The sequence below is a fragment of the Canis aureus genome, chromosome 7, assembly GCF_053574225.1.
Source record: "Canis aureus isolate CA01 chromosome 7, VMU_Caureus_v.1.0, whole genome shotgun sequence".
Lineage (NCBI taxonomy): Eukaryota > Metazoa > Chordata > Mammalia > Carnivora > Canidae > Canis > Canis aureus.
In genome coordinates, this window is record NC_135617.1 from 58,237,207 (window position 1) to 58,257,369 (window position 20,163).

Below are 20,163 nucleotides of genomic sequence, written 5' to 3' on the forward strand. Positions count from 1 at the left end.
CATCTTTCAGTATTTTAGCTGTATGTTCACAATATTGTGATATTATATTATGATTCAGTAGGATAGTTTCTGGAGGCTTATGGCATACATATTGGTTTGAAGTTCTCTTCTCTTCCAGATTTGGTGAGGTGGGTTTTTTTTTTTTTAATAATAAATAGGTGTTGAATTTTGGTAAATGCTTTTCCACATTTATTAACATGAATTTGTTTTCCTTTTTTTCTTATTAATGCAAAGGATAAAACTGATTTTCAAATATCAAACTAAGGTTGCACTTCTGAGATTAATTCCACTTGTTTATGTGTATTTTCCTTTTGAAATGCTGCTAAACTCAATTAGGTATTTAGTTAAAGAATTTTTGTTCATAGAGAATTTTTTCCATAGTTTTAAGATCTTTGTCAGATTTTGGTACCAGTGTTATACTGGCCTCATAAAACCAGTTTGGATATGTTCCTTTCTTCTTTTTAAGACTTTGGGTAAAATCATTTCCTCCTTAAATGTGTGATACAATTAATCAGTGAAACCTGATTGCAAGTTGCAAGTTTTCTCTGTGGGGATGTTTTTGATAACAACTTATTTTTTGTGATAGATGTAAAATAAGGCTATTTAGATTTTTTTTTTTTTTTTAGATTTTATTTATTTATTCATGAGAAACAGAGAGAAAGGTAGAGACACAGGCAGAGGGAGAAGCAGGCTCCATGCAGGGAGCCCAATGTGGGACTCGATCCCGGGGCTCCAGGATCATGCCCTGGGCCGAAGGCAGTGCAAAACTGCTGAGCTACCCAGGCTGCCCTAGATTTTCTATTTGATTTTGTATCAGTTTTGCTTAAGTTGTATTTTTCAAGGAATTTATTTTATCTAAATTGTCAAAGTTATTGGCATAATATTCCCTTGGTATTCTTTTGATATATGTGGGATCTGTAAGTGATGGCCCCTCTTTTATTACTGATCTTGCCAATTTGTGCTATCTCCCTTTTTTTCCTAAGTTAATCTTGTTAGGGGCTTATCAATTTTATTAAACACAATACCAAAATGTGACTTTATTAATTTTGTCTTTCCTATTTCATTGATTCTATATTATTTCCTTTCTTCCACTCACTTTGGATTATTTTCATCTTACTAGCTTTCTAAAGTGGAAGCTGAAATCATTGATATTGAATCTTTTCTCAAAGACAAGCATTCAAGGTTATAAATTTCCATCTAAATACAACATTAGCTGCATTCTACAGAATTTGGTATGCCATTTTAGAAGTGTATTGTTTAACGGATAAATATTCAGGGCTTCTCTGGATCCGTTATTGAATCAATTTTAATTCCATTGTGGTCAGAAAACATACTCTGTGAGATGTTTGCATGGTATATATAATTTTCTGTCCTTTTACTTTCAACCTGCCTTTGTATTTAAAGGGCAGACTACAAATAGCTGGCTCGTTTTTTCATCCAATCTGACAATCTCTGCCATTTAATTGGATGTTGCCTATTTACCTTTAGCTTGCAGATATGGATGATTTTCCATTTTGCTACCCCCCTCCACTATACTATATTGGTCTATAGTTCCACTTTGGGGATGCTACTTTTATCCCTGGTATAGTCATCTCAAAAACCATGGTATCCATGATATCCATAGTATAGTCACCTCAAAAACCCACGTATTTATTTCTAAAACATGTTTTATGAGGCAAATGTAACACTGATAATCAAACCTAATAAAGAGACACTAAAAAGGATTATCAAATTTTGGATCTGGGCTTTTTCTGTATAATAGTTTATAATTTGTCCAATCTCTAATTAGAAATTGATCATTTCCTTTCTCTACTGAAATAAGTTTTGTTCAACTTTTTCCTGGGAAATTACCCATTTGATCTGTATTTTCAAACTTATTTGTGCCAAATAGTATAAAGTAGGTTATTAAGTGTTCTGCTCTTTTTCACATCGTGTTTTCTCTCCTTCTACACCTCCACCCCTCTTTTGATTATGTTGGCTTCCAGAATTTACAGATGCCATCAGGGGCTCCTTTTATACATTTCCCTGTTCTGATTCCTAGCCTCTTGATCCTTCACTTTTTTGGTAATTTCTCAATGCTTTAGGACAGATGTTTCATACTTTGTCCAGATTTTCTAGTCCTCGGCAAGAGCGCTGGTTTGAGTAATATGCTCCACCATTTTACTGGAAACAGAACTTTTACTATTTAGAAAAAAAAGGTTTCACAAAAATTTTGTGTGTCTCTCCTCAATAGAAAATTCGAACAATGTTTAAGTCTGTAATAGTCTGGGTCTTGCCAGTAGGAACAATCTTCTAAAACGTTTGTATAGTGCGGTTGTTTGGATTTGCTTTGGGGTTTCTTTTGATCCTTTCCACCACCCCCACCTATGAAAGTGAAGTAAGCAAGGCAGAGAGGAAAAACATGCTGATAGGGTCCCTGACAATTCATTGTATTAACATGCGAGGGCAGTCTGCACGGGAGGCCTCTGTAAACCATCATTCTAGGGCTGGAGGAGCTCACCAGATTGTTTATTTATTTATTTTTATTTTTTTATTTTTCAGATTGTTTATTGATGGTGAAATTCAGGTTTCTGCAGTCAAGGGGTAGAAGTTAAGTGGAAAAGTAGGCAGCTTGCCCGACAGTTTAGCTTGATTTTTGGGTAAGACTGCTTTTGCCAGTAATGCGGCCGTGAGACATGAGTCACAGGACTGAGCAGTTTCAACACCAGTCACCACCTGCACACGTGTTAGGATACAGAACTGTATTATACTATGATGATCAGCATGTTTGTGGGTTTTTTTTTTTTTTTTTTCCTTAATATCTACTTCTTGAAAAATGTTAACTAAACCATTCAAGGAAAAAAGAAAATGTTTACAGAACAATGAAAAATGAAAATCCAAAGGGTTTATGCCAAAAAGCAAACCGGTCTTCTGCAGCCTAATTCAATTGGACCCAACAGGCTCATTTAGATTCACATGCTCCCTCAGTGTGTGTGTTGGGGAAAGGGAGGACTATAATGGTATCCAAGTACAGGCACCAAGGAAGCAGGGAGGCAGGGGGAAAAAGGAGAAGCTAGCATCTTAACTTCAGGAAGCACATGGCCTGGCAAATGGTTCTGTATCCCAAGATCTCAGCAGCAAGAGTCTAACCATGAGTAGACAGAAGTAATTTGTTGGTATAAAGTTTTACCATTTCTGAGATGCTACAGAACTCTCTTCTAGAGTAAAGAAAGTACCTTTTCTTATTTTCTCCCAGAGTTCCTAGCAGTGTTCATGGAGGAGGAATACAGGAAATGAATTTATCACGCTGAACCACTAGACGAAACTTTGTTGAATCTATACTCAATGAGTATGGCTATTTACAAAACACTTAATCTTGGCTTTCTTTCCAGTGATGTCCTCATGCTAAAATACGTATTGATACATTATCTTTAAAATTTGGTTAAATGTTTTATAGTTGATCTTGGTTTTAAAAAAATCTGTAATGAATGCCTATATGGATTTTTGCAGTATTACTGGCTCATATCAACATCTATCACAGTATGTGTATTTTGCAGGGTGACAAATTTAAAAAATCAGTAATATTGCATCCTGTATTTAATAATTATAGTAAAAATGTTTTTGGTAGATTTTATTCACATGTTTTAATCATAAACAAAGTCATTATGAACTCAGACAATATAGTCAAAATATATTTTACTTCAACTTAAGGCACTACAGATTTTTTTTAAAGCATACTCATGTCGTTTTATTTACACACTATTTTAAGAATGACAATAAAAAAACACACTTTCCATCCCATCTTTGTCCTTCATTTGTAACTTTATGCATTCACAATGAAGTGAAAACCCCTAAGTAAAAGGAATTAAATGCCATCATCCTTAAAGCTTACCAGATATGGATAAGAGAGGGAGACACCCAAGAACAATACAAAAGTATTTTTAATCCTTTAATGTTCCAAGAACTTATCTTTAAATTCTTATACCAAGCTTAATGAAAGAACACAAAGTCTATAGTACACAGCATTGAAATAATTTATATTAGAATTCTATTGCTGTTTACAAGAACTTGCACATTAATAACAACAGAACTGTCCATGTAAGTAAATGCAGTTATTCTGAATTCACTCACTAAATTAACAAAAACCACTCAATACATTTTCCTACTGCGTTTGAGTATTACTGTCATAAACAGTTAAATGTTTCCTGTAGCCAAATACTTTCACCCAGAAAAACATGTCAAGATATTAGTCAATTACTTAACAAAATACAGACCAGAACCTTATTGCAAAAGGCTAGCTTACTAGAAAGATTTTCTCAGTGTACTAGAGGAGCCATTGGCTTTAACGGTGATAATTTTTTAAAGATACAAATGAATTAACACAAAGTTCAAAATAATATATAAACATCTCTTTGATTAAATAAATATGGTTTTGTCCCATCAGCATATATACAAAAAAGTTTATAATTTTAATTAAAGTTAGTATTTTGAGAATGGAATGAAAGACAAGAAAATAGGTTAAGTGTCTTGTTCAAAGTGTTAAGACATTGACAGGACATCCCTTCCTATTCCATCCTATATGAAATGCACTCACAGGCTAGATGCTCACTAAAACTCACAGCATTGCAAGGACCAAGCTCTACTGATCTAGTATAAAATATCCTGCAACTATTGTAGATACTTCAAAAAGTGTCTACTGTATTAAATGTGACTGTTGTTTTTCTTTTAAATGGAAATTGAAACAGGAAGAAATTTTTCTATTATTTTGTTCAGAAAAACAACCTCTAGGATAACTTTTACGGAAGGAAAAAAATGAAATAAACGTGGTCAAAAAGCAAAATTAGCGCTATTGGCTTTACTTCATTTATTTATTGTGCTGTTCTTAATAGTCAGCTTATGACCAATAGCATGAACTACTTATGCAGGCTGTAGAAATGATTCTCAAGAACAACAGATGCTGAATGAATACTATGATCACAAAATTAGCAGAGACCAAATAGGATGAATTATATGTTTGATGACTGGCACCATCGTTCTTGACCACCACAGGTAATCAGCATTTAACTCCGTTGCATATTTACTACAGATTTTTAAAAATCTGTAAAACAGTTACTTAGATTATTTTATATCGTCAAAACTTTAAACATCACACTATTAATTGCTTGTCTCAGGTCCTGATACGGTTCTTGAAGCCAATTTTTGCTTTACTAGATACAATCTAGTCTGCCACAACTCGGTTTCTGCATATTAACTGATTCAATTAGAAAGTACCACCTAGCAAAGGTAGGATGGTAGTTCTTCAAAACAATTCCTTAGCTTTGAACATGTATGTTAAAAAAAAAATCGGAGCAATTATTTCTGTGAACCAAACACTGGAGAAAAAGCAGAGGCAGGACTCAGGCTACAGAATGTTAACAGTGCTTAAGAGTTTACTCTGCCACTTAACATATGAACAGTGGGAAGGATCAAAAGATACCAGGTTCCATTTTAAATTTAACTACTCTATTGCCTAAAAAGTAAGGCATAAATATCTCAAAGGTAGATAGCAAAATCTCCTCCCCATTCTGACCCAATTGAAGCCAGACTTGTATTTGGTCATGAATTTTTTTTACACCACTTGGATACCTCTGGCTACAACATACAACATGAGGAAGCTAAATAGCTAACAAAAACTAACGAACTTTCTTAAGTTACAACTTTAGCTTGTGAGTCAGAAGAAAGTAAACAAATATGAAGTGCAAATATACTCTTTGCTGAGAGCCACATTCCGTGGGAATGTGGAAGTCAGCCTGCAGACCAGCTGCCTCTGACCACCTTCCGTCAGTCACAGGAAGTCTACACATTCATAAGTGCAAACGCACTTGTGCACACACATACACACATACAAATGACTTACACAAAGGCATTAAGCACAGATTGAGAAAAGCAATTCTATTTTCTTAATTTATTATCAGCAACAATCTTCAAAAGGTATCTTTTGTGGCTTCAATAGCTTACAAACCTTAACAACGACACAATGGTGAAGACTCAGGCTTTGTATCACATAGTCTTTGTTGTGTTTTTTTATAACAGCTTTTCTTAAAATAATTTCTTCCTATGCTAGATCTGTTTTGCCTGGATAACCAATTTTATTAACCACCACAGAGGTCTTCCTATGTCACAGGTTTACTTGGGATACAAACTCTATTAAAGTCATGAAATATAAAAATATAGAAAACTTTTCCTTCCTGATACGCAAAATCCAAAATCCACTAATTGCATAAAGATTTCTGTTGTTTCAGTTACAAATATAAAAATTTATTAGAAAAGCATGCCTACTAAATTTTGGTATATTTTTATTTAAAAATGTGTCATCTTCATAGCAAAAAAAACCAGAGGCAATCATTTTTCTTAAAGTTTCTAGTTAGAGAAATAGTTTATGTTGACTTACTAGAAATTTTTAGTATGGTCAGGGTTTTTTGTTAATTAGCTGATACACCAAAACAAAGCACAAGGAAAAACAAAGTAATTCTAGCATGCTTAGTCTAAGTTTTTTGTCTTTCAAGGTATATTTTTCATCCTTAGAACACCATTTTTTGAGTGTATCCTTGGTTTTGTGACTAATCAAAGATATTCTGTATAAACTCCAGCATGTTACTCAATTAAAGGATCATCATCATCTTCTTGCAGCTGAAGTCGGGAAAATGGACGGGGTACAGACAGTCTATTCTGCATGATTATTATGAGGCATGTTAGTGTGGTTAAGACCAAGAGCGCACCAATAACAATTCCGATGGCTTCTGGGAGATTAATGCACCACTGGTCAACTAACAAACACTTCGTATGACCAAAGGTTCCATTATTGGGATGTGGTTTTAATCCCAGGATGTGGCACATCATTGGATAAATATCCACACTGTTAATTGTGCTTTGTTTGTAGCCTTTGTGAAATGCAGGACCGTGGGCAGCTAGAAATGGATGCATACTAGACAAAGAATTATCATAGCCATGGTCACCTACTGAAAAAAGAACAGAAAGTATGTTAGTTCTTAACAGAAAGACTGATTTTTCTATTACAAAATAACTTGCTTCTAGTGTAAATATATTGATTCTTGCCAGTGTAACTCTCATCCATTAAAATTGTAATTAGTGGGATGCCTGGGTGGCTCAGGGGTTAAGCTGATCCCAGGGTCATGGGATAGAGCCCCTGCATCGGGTGATCTGTTTAGTGGAAAGTCTGCTTCTCCCTCTCCGAGCTCTGCTCTGACCCTGCCCCTGTTTCTGTTCTTGCTCTCAAATAATTAAATAGAATCTTTAAAAATTCTGATCACTTAAAACAGGTGAGGGTTAGAAATGAAATTTTCTGTGTTTTTCAACTCAGCCATGTCCCCTATTTCACACACACACCCCTTTTCCAAGTGATCATGACCTGAGTCTTTAAAAACTATTTCTTGGGACACTTGGGTACCTGAGCGGTTGAACTTCTACCTTCAGCTCAGGGCCTGATCCCAGGATCAGGGATCAAGTCCCTCATTGGGCTCCCTGCAAGGAGCTTGCTGCTTCCTCCGCCTGTGTCTCTGCCTCTCTCTCTCTCTCTGTGTCTCGCATGAATAAATAAATCTTAAAAAACAAAAACAAAAACAAAAACACAACTATTTCTCAGCCTGATGCACCTTTCAGTGCTAGCCCCACTCATTTCACCCCTCCATTTCCAGCAGTGTGTGCATGCAAAGAGCACTAATGATTGTATAAAAAAAGAGAGAGAGAGAATAAGAGTGGCTGGGTGGAGGGTCCTGAATAACTAGGGAGAACAGAGGCGAGTAAAACCCATGAAGGGGGAAGAAGTGAATCTGCAGCCTACTTACATCAATTGCTCCTGTGATAAGAGGATTATGTAATACACTCCTGGTTTATCGATAATGAATGAATGCCTCAACCTCTGGAAGGCCAGGTGAGAATGTTGTAGAAAGGGTTCTTACACTGAATGCGAAGTCTAACCAGTTCACCTTTAACTCCAAATCGAACTCAGAAAAACATGACAGTCCTGGATAGAACCGCAATACCACATTCTCAGTTTTTAGCTTTATTTTGGCAAATACTGACTTTTAGTGTACACCTGTTGCACTGATAAGCTCCTGCTTTCTTAAGAAGTGCAAATGACTGAGTGGTGAATAAATATATCAGTTTGTGTTATATTATCCTTTAATTTCATGTTTAAAATATTTAAAAAAAGATTTTATTTATTTATTCATGAGAGACACACAGAAAGAGGCAGAGACATAGACAGAGGGAGAAGCAGGCTTCATGCAGAGAGCTGGATATGGGACTCGATCCCGGGACTCCAGGATCACGTCCTGGGCTAAAGGCGGCGCTAAACCACTGAGCCACCCAGGGATCCCTTGTTTGAAATATTTCATAATAAAAATAATGAATGTGATCAACAGAAGACACTATAGACATATACATACATATGTATATGTAATAGAAAAAAACTCTGTACCTCTGTATGGATAGTTTGTTTTTTCTTTTCTAAGTTTTTCCATGTTTTCTCAGTTTTCAACAGTGAGTACATAAATATAAATAACTTATAAACTCCCTTAACCTTTAGTCTTTTTTTTTTTTTTTTTTTTTTTTTTAATGATAGTCACAGAGAGAGAGAGAGAGAGGCAGAGACATAGGCAGAGGGAGAAGCAGGCCCCATGCACCGGGAGCCTGATGTGGGATTCGATCCTGGGTCTCCAGGATCACGCCCTGGGCCAAAGGCAGGCGCCAAACCGCTGCGCCACCCAGGGATCCCAACCTTTAGTCTTATATCCTTCTCTGAAGCTTCTGATTTGCTATAGATCAAGGATCTGCACACTGCTCAAGACAGCCCCTGGCCAAAATCAGCCTTCCACCTGCTTCTGTAAACAAAGTTTCATTTCAACACCCCAAATTGGTCTGTTTACAGAATGTCCAGGCTGCTTTCCTACTACAAAGGCAGAATTGAGTGAGAAAGACCAGCTGGCCTATAAAGTCTAACATATTTACTATCTGGCCTTTTACAGAAAAAGTATTCTGACTCTTGCTACAGACTACAAAGCCAGTTTTTAAAAGAAGTATTCAAACCAAATCTAACATATGGATAAATAGCTGGATAAATAAACTTGGGTTCAGGAAAGACCTGTAACTCACCCCTCTATATCTCCTCAGCTGGAGGAGAGATTTTGATACACCTCGTTTGTTTACTGGGTAGATTTCTGTTTGTTCACCTTCTAGTTCTCCTCCAGTGAAACAGCTACAGCGCTCAGGTACTTGGACAATGTTTAACACACACAAACAATTTAAAAAAGCATTTGAACTCAGAGATTCCCCTGGAATCTCTCCCTTTTTACTTTGTTGCTTTACTTCTCTCTCATTTTCTACAAATCAAGAGAACCAACCTTGAAAGTTACTAACAGTAACTGCAGTGTGGGTAAGAAAGTAAAACTACACCTCTGCCCTAAGGCCACCCAGCCTCCTCATCTAGGGGTCAAACTGTGGTTATAAATTTCTATTGAATGAAAACCTGAGAATTACCCAGTCAAAAAGTGAACTGGTTATACACTGTTAATATCTCTAAATTAAAGTACCTTGTTAACAGAACAATGTCACAACCTGTGATTTATCCCCAGAGTACAACAGAAATGTCTGAAATGAATACTTACATTTTGATAATGATTTATTTAACACAATTGTCCAGCCTTCATCAGCAACCAAAATAATAGGCTGAATTCGATCATTATGTTGGTAATGAAATCTGGCAGGAATCTCTTCTTTGAGATAAACGTTCATGTGAGGGTCACAGACTTTCAGTTTGTTATAAACCTCTGTGATATCTGGAAGAAAAAGGAAAACAGTCAAGGAAAAAAAGTCATGATTGGTTGATGAAGAAAAAAAAATTTCTAACTAGAATAACTGGAAATAAATCCTGAACAATGTCATCTATTAAATCATTTTTACTTCTTAAAAAAGCAGTGCAATAATAATTATGTGACATTGTTGGGGAGAGACACACACACACACACACACACACACACACACACACCCCTCCCTTTATCTTTCCAGGCATTCTAGTATCTCTTTTTTCATTTTGTGATTCTCTCTGGTGGACTTTTATACAAAAGGGGACAATTTTCACGTATAGCTTCCTAAGTAAATAGAAAGTAGTTATATATTACAGCTAATTACTAATTCTAAGATCAATAGATAAATAGCATATCTCACACAAAAATCCAAGATCTTTCTTAAGGATAAAAATCTTCTTTTTCCATTAGGGTGAATAATTAAGAAATGTATCAAAAAGCAAAGAAGTAATCTCTTTGAACATGAACCTTAAGCTAACTGCTTAAAGACTTGTAAATTAAGGGGAAAAACATATAATTCCCACTCTGAGGAAGAATAGATGGTACTGCCCTACAAAAAGCCAGAGTTGTATTCTTTTACAAAACCCTCCCTCCTCATTCAGTTGCTCCCTTCAAATATCCCTCAGCTGAAAGGTTACTTACTTATCTTGGGAAGTAGGGCAGCAACTGGAGTCAAATCTACAAGAGTGTAGCTTGAATTATCAATGCAGAGATCCAAGTTTATCAGTCTCTCCTTTGAGCACTGGGTCATCCCATGATCACTTGTAATGATCACGTTGAGATTTTCCCACAATCCTAGCACCTTGAGTCTGTGGACTAGCTCACCAATGAGATCATCTATTCCTTTCAACACTCTGTACATGTTTTCTTTATCTTCAGGTCCGTATTTGTGGCCACTTGCATCTGGTTCTTCCCAGTAAAGTGTTGCAAAAGTGACCGGTGGGTTCGAATTCATCAGCCACATGGTAATGTTATTTAGTCTCTCCTCAAATGACACTGAAGAGCTATAATTCATAAAATAGGAAGGTGTGGTATTGTGAATGGGTACATCAGTGCCAGGCCACATAGCAGCAGCACTTGATCTGTTTTCCTGAAGCTGGTTGGTCACCCAAATAGGTTCTGCTTCATTCCACCAAAAAGGATCCTTGTCATCAAAGTCAGAAAAACGTTTCTTTGTGCTTGCATCATACATGGAATTAGCCACGATGCCATGGCTTTCTTCATACAAGCCTGTCACAATACTGTAGTGGTTTGGAAATGTTTTTGTGATAAAAACATTTTTAACATGCTCTACCAGGACTCCTTCTTTGATAAAATTCTGGAGATGAGGAAATTCATAGTCCTGTAGATAGTCAGCTCTGAAACCATCAAAGGACACCAGTAGTAACTTGGATGGCAAGCTATGGGAAGAGTTACCTCTATAACCAGTTATAAGTCCAGAAAATAAAAGTATTACTAGTAACTTCATAATGAATGTGTTGAAGGAAAGCAATCAGGGTTCCTAAAATATAAAAACACAGTTCATAAGTGGTAGTGCTGTTGTGACCTGGATTAAGTTTCAGAAATTTGGCCACTAGGCAAAGAGAACCACAATTTATTAACTTTCTATATGCTTTCATATCAACTTAAAATCAAATAATGTCATTTACTGAAAGTTAACTGAATAAAGCTAAAATTGGAAAGAAAAACAAAAATTGCCTTTACTTGTCCAATTTCCTATTTATGTATGTCCTACCCCGGCCTTCACACTCTGCAGGGGGTATGGGCCATTTTTATACTCCACAGAAATACTCCCGTTTGGTTGTCTTGCTTGTCTGTAGTAGCAGAAATTATTCTAAAGACCTAATAAGGTCAGGGGCGCCTGGCTGGCTCAGTCAGGGTAGCCAGGGACTCTTGTTCTTGGGGTGTAAGTTCACACCCCGTGTTAGGTATAGAGATTACTTAAAAATAAAATCTTTCAAAAAACTCAGTAAGAATGGATGAAAAAAGAAATGTGATCCTTTTGCACAAAACAGAAATAATACCAAGTCTTTAGAGGCTCCAGAGAGGGAGATTATGTTTCTAGTTTAGTAACTGGTAACCTCTGTTCCTTTTAAGCCACAGAAATAGGTAGAAATTCTACCATACGGGCTCACTGCCAGTTCCTGCTGAAGATATTGGCATTAAAAAAGGGCAAAGAGGGCAGCCCGGGTGGCTCAGCAGTTTAGTGCCTGCCTTCAGCCCAGGTGTGATCCTGGAGTCCCGGGATCAAGTCCCACATCGGGCTCCTTGCATGGAGCCTGCTTCTCCCTCTATGTCTCTGCCTCTTTCTCTGTGTGTCTCTCATGAATAAATAAATAAAATCCTTAAAAAGGGGGGGGGGGGACAAAGAAAGAAATATTATATGAGGAAAAAGACTCCACTTGTCTATACATTCCCAGTATTTACATAAGGTTAACAAACTGACAAAGCCTATAGGGACCTGACTGCCACAGTGACTTCTGAAGAAATCCAAGAGCTGTTGAGATGAACTTCACCAAATCCCTTAAACTTCCTTTTTACTATCAAGGATATAAGTATCTGCCTAATACCCGAGGCTCGCAGCTCTCTCTGCTTATTTACTTAGATAATCCACTGTTTATAAAAACAAGTTTCCCATAATAAATCTCCCTGCCTTCAGTCTCTATCATCTTTGGTCCTTCAGAAAACAGCACAGGGGACTTAGATAGGACAGGGTATCTCTTTCATAGTAATAGGAGAGAAGCAGCTAAGGCTGGGTAAGCTAACAAGTCTGAGGGTTGGGGCTGAAGGGAGCCGTATTCTCTTGCTACAAAAGGTAGGGGCAACTACTCAGAGGAAGTAGGATGGCAAAAGGTTCGAGGGTTTGAGAAACAGAGAATGTCTGAAATGGCCAACAGGGAGGATGGGAGAGTACAGGGCAACAGGAGGACTGGTGGTCGAGGCTGACAGTGGGGGTCATGAGTTTTTAGTGACACTGTTGACAGGTTTTTCTCTAGCTACTCAGGGGCCCTGGCACAGGCCTGAACAATACCGGCAGCTGATGCTGCCTGTACTTAAGACTCTGCCAGAAACTGAAGTATAACGAAGAAAGTTGAAGATCCTGACTTAGGAGCGGTTAAAATCTGAACTGCAGCATCTACGCTGAAACGGATATAGATGCGTGAAGGAGAAGGCTTCTGGACTAGAGGTTCTGAGGGAAGCTGCAGGGATGTGAGGCTGTAGTCAGAAAGAGGAGAGTGAATTCCGTATTTCAGAGTAAGAAGACCCAAGGTTTGGCCGCAGGTGTGTGCACCTGGAGGTCCTGGGGAGAGGCAGCGACGTGCTGACATGATGATTAAGTTCATGAGCCATTTATTGTGTGTTCTTTCTCCCAACTAAACCGCAATTACTTGAAGGCAAAGACTTTTCCTTCAAACATACCAACTAGGTGATCTGTGTGTGTACGCATTCAAACATTTGTTGACTGAAGCTGTGACTGTCTCAGAACCAGGGACTTAAAATTGTGAAGACCAAAGGCACAGGATCTTGTCTGGGAAGGACTCTGGGTCCGTAAAGTCTACGATTTTCACCTGAGATGGGCTGCCTTCTGCCTGTCGGGTATGGATCATCTGTTGCTAGTGCCATCCATGAAACCAAAAATAGTACGAATAACAAAATCAAATCACCTCTCCAAAGAGAAGGGTAACGAACAATCATGTTTGGTATAGGAGACACACTGTACAGACACAGCCTCAGCCACAGCTCAGTAATAACAACTCTTAAGAATTGAGAGAATGGCATTTCTCTTTTCATTCATTATTTGGTGTCCCCAACCTAGTGCTCATGCACAACTCACCCCCTCCCTCAGACAGTCAGTACAAGTTCAGTCACACACCAATATCATGCAGGCTGCTGCCCTAGGTTCCAGCAACCTGAGAACTTGTGTGGAGGTCATGCTGGTCTCCATGAAAGCTTGGATTGAGCAGATTCCCTGTTTTCTCTGAGAATAGATACTTTCCCATACATAAATATTTGTTTCCAGTAGGAGTTGGAAGAGCAAATAGGTTGTACAGTATCTTAAAGATGCTCATAAATCAATTAAAAAACAAAACTGTCTTTATTTACTGCCCTGGCTCTTTCCCTCAGTAACCAGTTTACATACCACACCAAGTCCACCGAACAAACTATTCTGCTGGCAAGTCAAGTTCTGATATATGTCAAACTGCATGCATTCTCTGCACCTCCAAGTCTTTTTCCTTTCCTTAGTTCCCCATCCTTTAAAACAGCTTCCTCATTCTCTCGACAGAACTGCTCTGAGTAAACCATAGGTGCCAGCCTAGTGTTGATTCTATTCACATACCATCTACTACAGCAGAGTAGACCTAAAATTCAGAGGGGACTTCTTACAAGTGCAGCTGCCCAGTCTTTACACCTAGGAAAGTCCAATTCAGTCAGGCCAGTGTAGAAGCCAGGAACGTGCATTCTCAACAGCTACCCATTCTTTTCCATCTTTAGTGTGGCGTACCTCTTAAAGCCCATATTACTTCCTGTGGGAGCACTTCTCTCTCTTATGTGACCTTCCTACCTTCTTCACCCTCCCCTTTCTCACCTCATGTCTACTCCCAACTTAATCTTCCTGGGCGTAGCTCTGTTCATAGCACTCCCCTAAAAAAAGTCCAAGGACTTCCCCTGTCTATACAAACACTTCAGCCCGGAAAGAATTCAAGCCCTACAGCATCCAGGCCCAACCCACATGCAAATTACTGTGAAACAGTTACAGAAATCATTGCCAACCATACTTCCCTTTCACCATATTTCACCATCCCCATCTTCTTCAAATGTATTACAAAGTCATGTAAACTATAACAGCCATTTTTCTAGGCGACCTAGAGGTGACCTATAATAGCTCTTCAGTGACAGCTGTGCTCCCAAACGTCCTGAAGTTACCTCCTGCAACATGAAGTCTTGCCTAAACACTCTTTTAGGTTATTTTTTTTTAATCACTCAATACATATCTAATATAATGAAGACTATACAACAAAAATGTATGTATGTGCCATGTATCAGGGAATATGGGCTTTATACTTTTCAAATCTATAATACAATAGGGGCATAAATAATCAAAGTAATGAATCAGGCTGTCATCCTGAAAGAACAAAGACAAGGGTGAATGAACTCTGTTCTATAATACCAAAACTTCTTTGTAATGCTGTGCTTGAGAGCCATACATCCTAAAGTTGTTTTTAACACTAAGCCCTTTGATGAATTACTACAACTGGAATATTATAGTATGTCCAAACCTTCTTCAACAGAGTCATCTCTAAGAACAGAGAGGTATCAAAGCAATTCAACAAATGGTGCCTGGACAGCTGGATATCCATTATGCTAGAGAATGAATCTGGAACCCTCATCTTATCCTATACACCAAAATTAACCATAAATGGTTCATGGACCAAAATTTAGAGCTAAAACTATAAAACTCTTAAAAGAAAATACAGAAGTATATCTTCATGACCTTGAGTTAGGCAAAACCTTCTTAGGTACAACACCAAAAGAACAAGTGATAAATAAATAAATAAATAAATAAATAAATAAGACTTCACTTTTGTGCTCTAAGGAATACCATGAAGAGAAAAGACAACCCACAGAATGGGAGAAAATATTTGCAAATCATCTCTAAGTGATCTGTACTTAGAATATGTAAATATTATAACTTAAAAATAAAGTCAAATAATCCAATTAAAAAATGAGCAAAGGATCTCAAAGATATTTTTCCAAAGATATACAGGTGGCAAATAAGCACATGAAATGATGTTCAACATCATTAGTCATCAGGGAAATGCAAATCAAAACCACAGTGAAATAGCATTTCAGACCCACTAGGATGGAGAGAATCAAAAAGACACAGAACAAGAGTTAGTAAGGATACAAAAAAACTGGAACTTTTATACAGTGCTGGTGAGAACATAAAGTGAGAGAGCCACCTGGAAAACACTGTGGCAGTTCTTTAACCAGAGTCACCATATTATCCAGTATACGCCCTAAAGAAATTAAAACAGATGCTCACACTAAAACATAAATGTTCACAACAGCATTATCTTTAATGGCCAAGAAGTGGAAACAACTCAAATAGGCCATCAGGTGATGATAAATGGATACATAACTTTTTTTTAAGATTTTATTTATTTATTCATGAGCTACAGAGAGAGAGAGAGAGAGAGAGAGAGAGAGGCAGAGACACAGACAGAGGGAGAAGCAGGTTCCCTGCAAGGAGCCTGATGTGGGACTTGATCCTGGATCCCGGGATCACTCCCTGAGCCGGAGGCAGATGTCCAACTGCTAAGCCAATCGGGTGTCCTGATAAATGGATAATAAAATGTGGTCTATCCATACCATGAAATATTATTTGACAATAAAAAGGAAGGAAGTGCTAACATACACTACAAGTGGATAAACCTTGACACACTAAGGGAAAGAAGGCAATCATAAAAGATCTCTTAATATATGACTCTTTAGATGAAATGCCTAAGTCAGGCAAATCTATTAGAGATGGAAGTACATTGATAGTGTTTGTGGCAAGGGGTTGGGGAGAAATGGGGAGTAAATTACAATGGTATGAGGTGTCTTTTTGAGGTGATGACATGTTCTCATATTGACTGTGGTGATGATCCCACGACTCCATTAAACTGTACACTTCAAATAAAGTGGATAGTGTGTGAATTATATCTCAATAAAACTATTATATTAACAACAAAAAAAGAGGGAATGAAATTGTAATCCTTTTTAAAAAGCATCTGAAATGCCCTGCCAAAAAACAGTAAACATCTTTGTGATCTCATTTTATGCCTCAAATTATGTGAAATTTGTACTCCATAACAGACTTGGGTTTTTTAACATGAAAATGTTTTATAACACCTTCCAAATGCAAAAACAACAGCAAAATAAAAACCTTTGTCTGACCTCTCTCAAAATACATATAAAATCCTTCTTCCCTAAATCTTGAAGGAAAAAAAAAATGATGCTCAAAGTACATGTGCTATTTATTCTGGGGTTCAGGAATACATTAGCACACGGTTAGGATCCTTGTCCCCAGGCTTAGAAGCAGAGAGGAAAGATTGGGGCAGCCCCAGATGGTTCAGCGGCTTAGCGCCACAGCGCCACCACCTTCAGCCCAGGGTGTGATCCTGGGGTCCCAGGATGGAGTCTCATGTCGGGTTCTCTGCATGGAGACTGCTTCTCCCTCTGCCTGTGTCTCTGCCTCTCTCTCTCTCTCCCTTTGTGTCTCTCACGGATAAATAAATAAAATCTTAAAAAAAAAAAAAAAGAAAGATTATAGGCTCTGAAATCAGAATGATCCTGTAACTTGAGCTCACATTTACTAGATGCACAACTGTGAGCAAATCTAACTTCCCCAGACTCAGTTTTGGCGTTTGTGAAATGGGGAGGCATATTCTGCTCTAGAACAGGCCCTCAAATTTAGTTTCTTTTTATCCATTCTAGTTACAAAGCCATTAGGTTAGGAAAAAGTCTGTACTGCCACAGGCAGAATAATACAACTGTGCAACCCTAAAATAATTAGAAGTAATTTAGCTCAATGCTTTTTTTCTTACTTGTGATAGAGCCGAAGTCCGGTGACTGGCCAAGCTCAGAGAGCAATTTAGTAGCTTTACTATGCACTTACTAATTCATGCCCTCAACAAGTCTACAAGTCTAGTGACACCAAGCTAACAAGACTAGTCATAAATTCCAAATGATTACCAGGACTTTTCCTGCCAGAACGTGTTCATCAGCAGTGCCTCTATCTAGGTCTACTGCATTTTCATTCTAACAGCAGGTGTTAATCTATAAACAAAATGCCAGTGGAACGTTCTCAAGTAGTTTTCAAGGGATCAAAATCACTGTTAGATCACTAAACTTTGAGAAAAACTCTGTAATTAAAAAAAAAAAAAATAGTGGAGGGAAGAAAAAAAAAAAAAAAGCAGACTCATCTGGACTATACCCAAACATCCCAACAGTAACTAGAACTAGTAGGTAGTCATCTTTGGTTCAGGAGGTGAAATGTGCTGGATCTCCCGTGGGATGACTTTTTTACCTGGATGGAATGCATGTCAGGCAATCCCTACCGGCATTCTCAGCCCAAGTTAAGTGGTGAGAATAGAGCGGTTACAGGAAATGGTGAAAGACATTGTCAGCATCAGCTTTATAATACGAAAGCCCTATTCTAAAGACTTTTTATACTGCTTTAAAATAAAATAGCATTGTCTATGGACATGGGAAACTTTGGTGGTTCCCTCTAGGTTATTATTTTCTTAGCGTTCTAAGGAAAAAAAAAAAAAAACAAACTACCCTCTGCAGGACTTTCTCAATCTTAAAAATTCTAGGATTCTAAATAATTCTGCCATTTTCAGGGCACACAAAATTCTCTAGTATCTCCAGAACAGCTACACTTCCTTCCTACGGAGTAAAATAATCCGTCACGGTGCTTGTGTCGTCACCGACATTTCTCCCAAGTTCTATTCAGTAGCTAATCTAAACTACAGAAAATATCTCCTCTTTGCTTGCAAATGAGCTTCACTGCCTTGAAAGGGCCTGGAACGCCTTGGGGGCGAGCGGGGCGGGCAGTTTTATTTTTTTTTTCTTCCCTCCACTTTTTTTTGGGGGGGGGGTGGCGGAAACAAAAGAAAACCGTAACATTCACCAACGGAGCATCTGCCTGCCTAGGACACTGGCAAGTTTTCAGGCTGAGGTCCCACCCTGCAGATCACCTGGTGGATGGGCAACGGCAACCGCCCTGCGGGGTCAGACCTGGTCAAGCCTGTCTGCAGCCGTACCGTGTGCGACGTTACCTGTCTGAGCCTCAGTTTCCGCATCTGCAGAATGGGGACACTCTTACCCCACGGGGTAGCTACGCCGAGAGGGGCAGCATGTGCTTCGCGCGCTGTCCAGCCAATCAAAAGCACCTAAAGGGTCATCTTCGCTTTCTGGTTTTCTAGGAAATCCGTTCTCCAGTGTGATGACGTAATGGCCATCAACTCCGATCCAATGCCCCGCCCCCCGGGCACCTGCCGACCGCCCCGCACCCCGCCGTCCACCTCGCCCGGCGCAGGGCGCCCCCTCCCGGCGGCCCCGCCCGCGCCCCGGGGCCCGGCTGCTGAGCCCCAGGACCTCGGGCGTCAAAGCCCCGGGCGACCGACCGAGGAGGGGGCGGCACCTCCCTGCGGAAGGCCGGCGCCCCACGCGCACTCACCAGCTGCGGCCGGCGCGGACCTCGGCGCTCGTGGGCCGCGGGGCCAGCCGACCCCAAGGGACACGCGCGAGCCGAGACCTTCCTGCGGCGCCTGCGCAGTAGCGGCCCGCCCGCCCCGCGCCGCGGTTAGCAGCCCCTCCGCCCCGAGGACCGCGCGGCCGGGTGCGCTCCGGGTGTGCGCAGCCGCCCGCCGCCCGGGACCCAGCGCGGCGCGGGGCGGGGGAGGGGGCGGGGCGCAGGCTGAGACGTGGCCTCGGATTGGCTGCCGCAGCCGCGTTAAATGTAACCGCCATGGCGATTGGCTAGAGGCAGGTACCACCTGGCGACAGCTGCCTCGGAGGGTTGCGTGGGACCTGGCGTGGGCTAGAGCCTGTCCTCCAGCACGCCCCTCTCATGTCACCCTGGGCTGGGCGCCCTTCAGGAGACGTGACACCCGGCGACTCCCGGAAAGGCCCCTGGCCGCTGCCAAGCGCAGTCCGCTCCTAAGTAGTGGGCCCCTGGGCACTTCGGCGTCCGCAGGAAAAATAACTGTGGCTGCGTGCACTAGGGTCCAGCACAGGTGTGGAGCCGCGTCAGCTCGTTCCGGTGAATGGAGATAAACGCGGTGTGATTCTACCCAAAGTACCTGTTTGACTGGAAAACGGAGCACCTTTCCTTGCGAAGTTAATTGTAGGCAGTTTACAAATAAGGTCACAAGAAACACAGAAACACCATCTTTGCAATGGGGAGCCCGCTGAGAAACGCGCACGTCTTTTGACTTGCATATGGGCTTGTGCCCCTGCCTGTAAGTGGAGGCTTAGTTGAACAGATTGCATCTGTAAGCTTACTAGTAGAAAGAGAAATGAGCCAAACATTTCTTTGTTAACGCTTGAGTTACCCAGGCATAATTGGTAAAGTAGATGGTATCCCTTTGCTCTTTGTAATTTGCGGTGCTGAATGCAGAGTCGAAAAGGAACTCACTAAATGTTTATCGAATATAATGGAACTTTTAAGTTGCTCTGGGGTCGTGCCTCCCCTCACTTTAAAATGCAAGCCCTGAGAGCCTTTTTTTTTTTTTTTTAAGATTTTATTTATTTATTCATAGAGACACACAGA

The 20,163-nt window shown here is 39.7% G+C and overlaps 1 protein-coding gene across 3 annotated transcripts; it reads right to left on the reverse strand.

Annotated features, from left to right (window-relative positions):
• Nucleotides 1–3,595: 3,595 nt before the first annotated feature.
• Nucleotides 3,596–19,222, reverse strand: ENPP4 (ectonucleotide pyrophosphatase/phosphodiesterase 4). 3 transcript variants are annotated; one of them, XM_077903787.1, is made up of 4 exons: nucleotides 19,069–19,222; nucleotides 10,485–11,343; nucleotides 9,645–9,815; nucleotides 3,596–6,977 (listed from the first exon to the last, which is right to left on the reverse strand). In XM_077903787.1, the coding sequence occupies exons 2-4, from the start codon at nucleotides 11,308–11,310 to the stop codon at nucleotides 6,613–6,615; spliced, it is 1,362 nt and encodes a 453-aa protein (XP_077759913.1). In that variant the 5' UTR covers nucleotides 11,311–11,343; nucleotides 19,069–19,222; the 3' UTR covers nucleotides 3,596–6,612. The 3 variants fall into 3 exon arrangements, with proteins under 3 accessions (XP_077759913.1, XP_077759915.1, XP_077759914.1); XM_077903789.1 differs by lacking the exon at nucleotides 19,069–19,222 and adding an exon at nucleotides 18,715–18,840; XM_077903788.1 differs by lacking the exon at nucleotides 19,069–19,222 and adding an exon at nucleotides 18,668–18,817.
• Nucleotides 19,223–20,163: the final 941 nt, after the last annotated feature.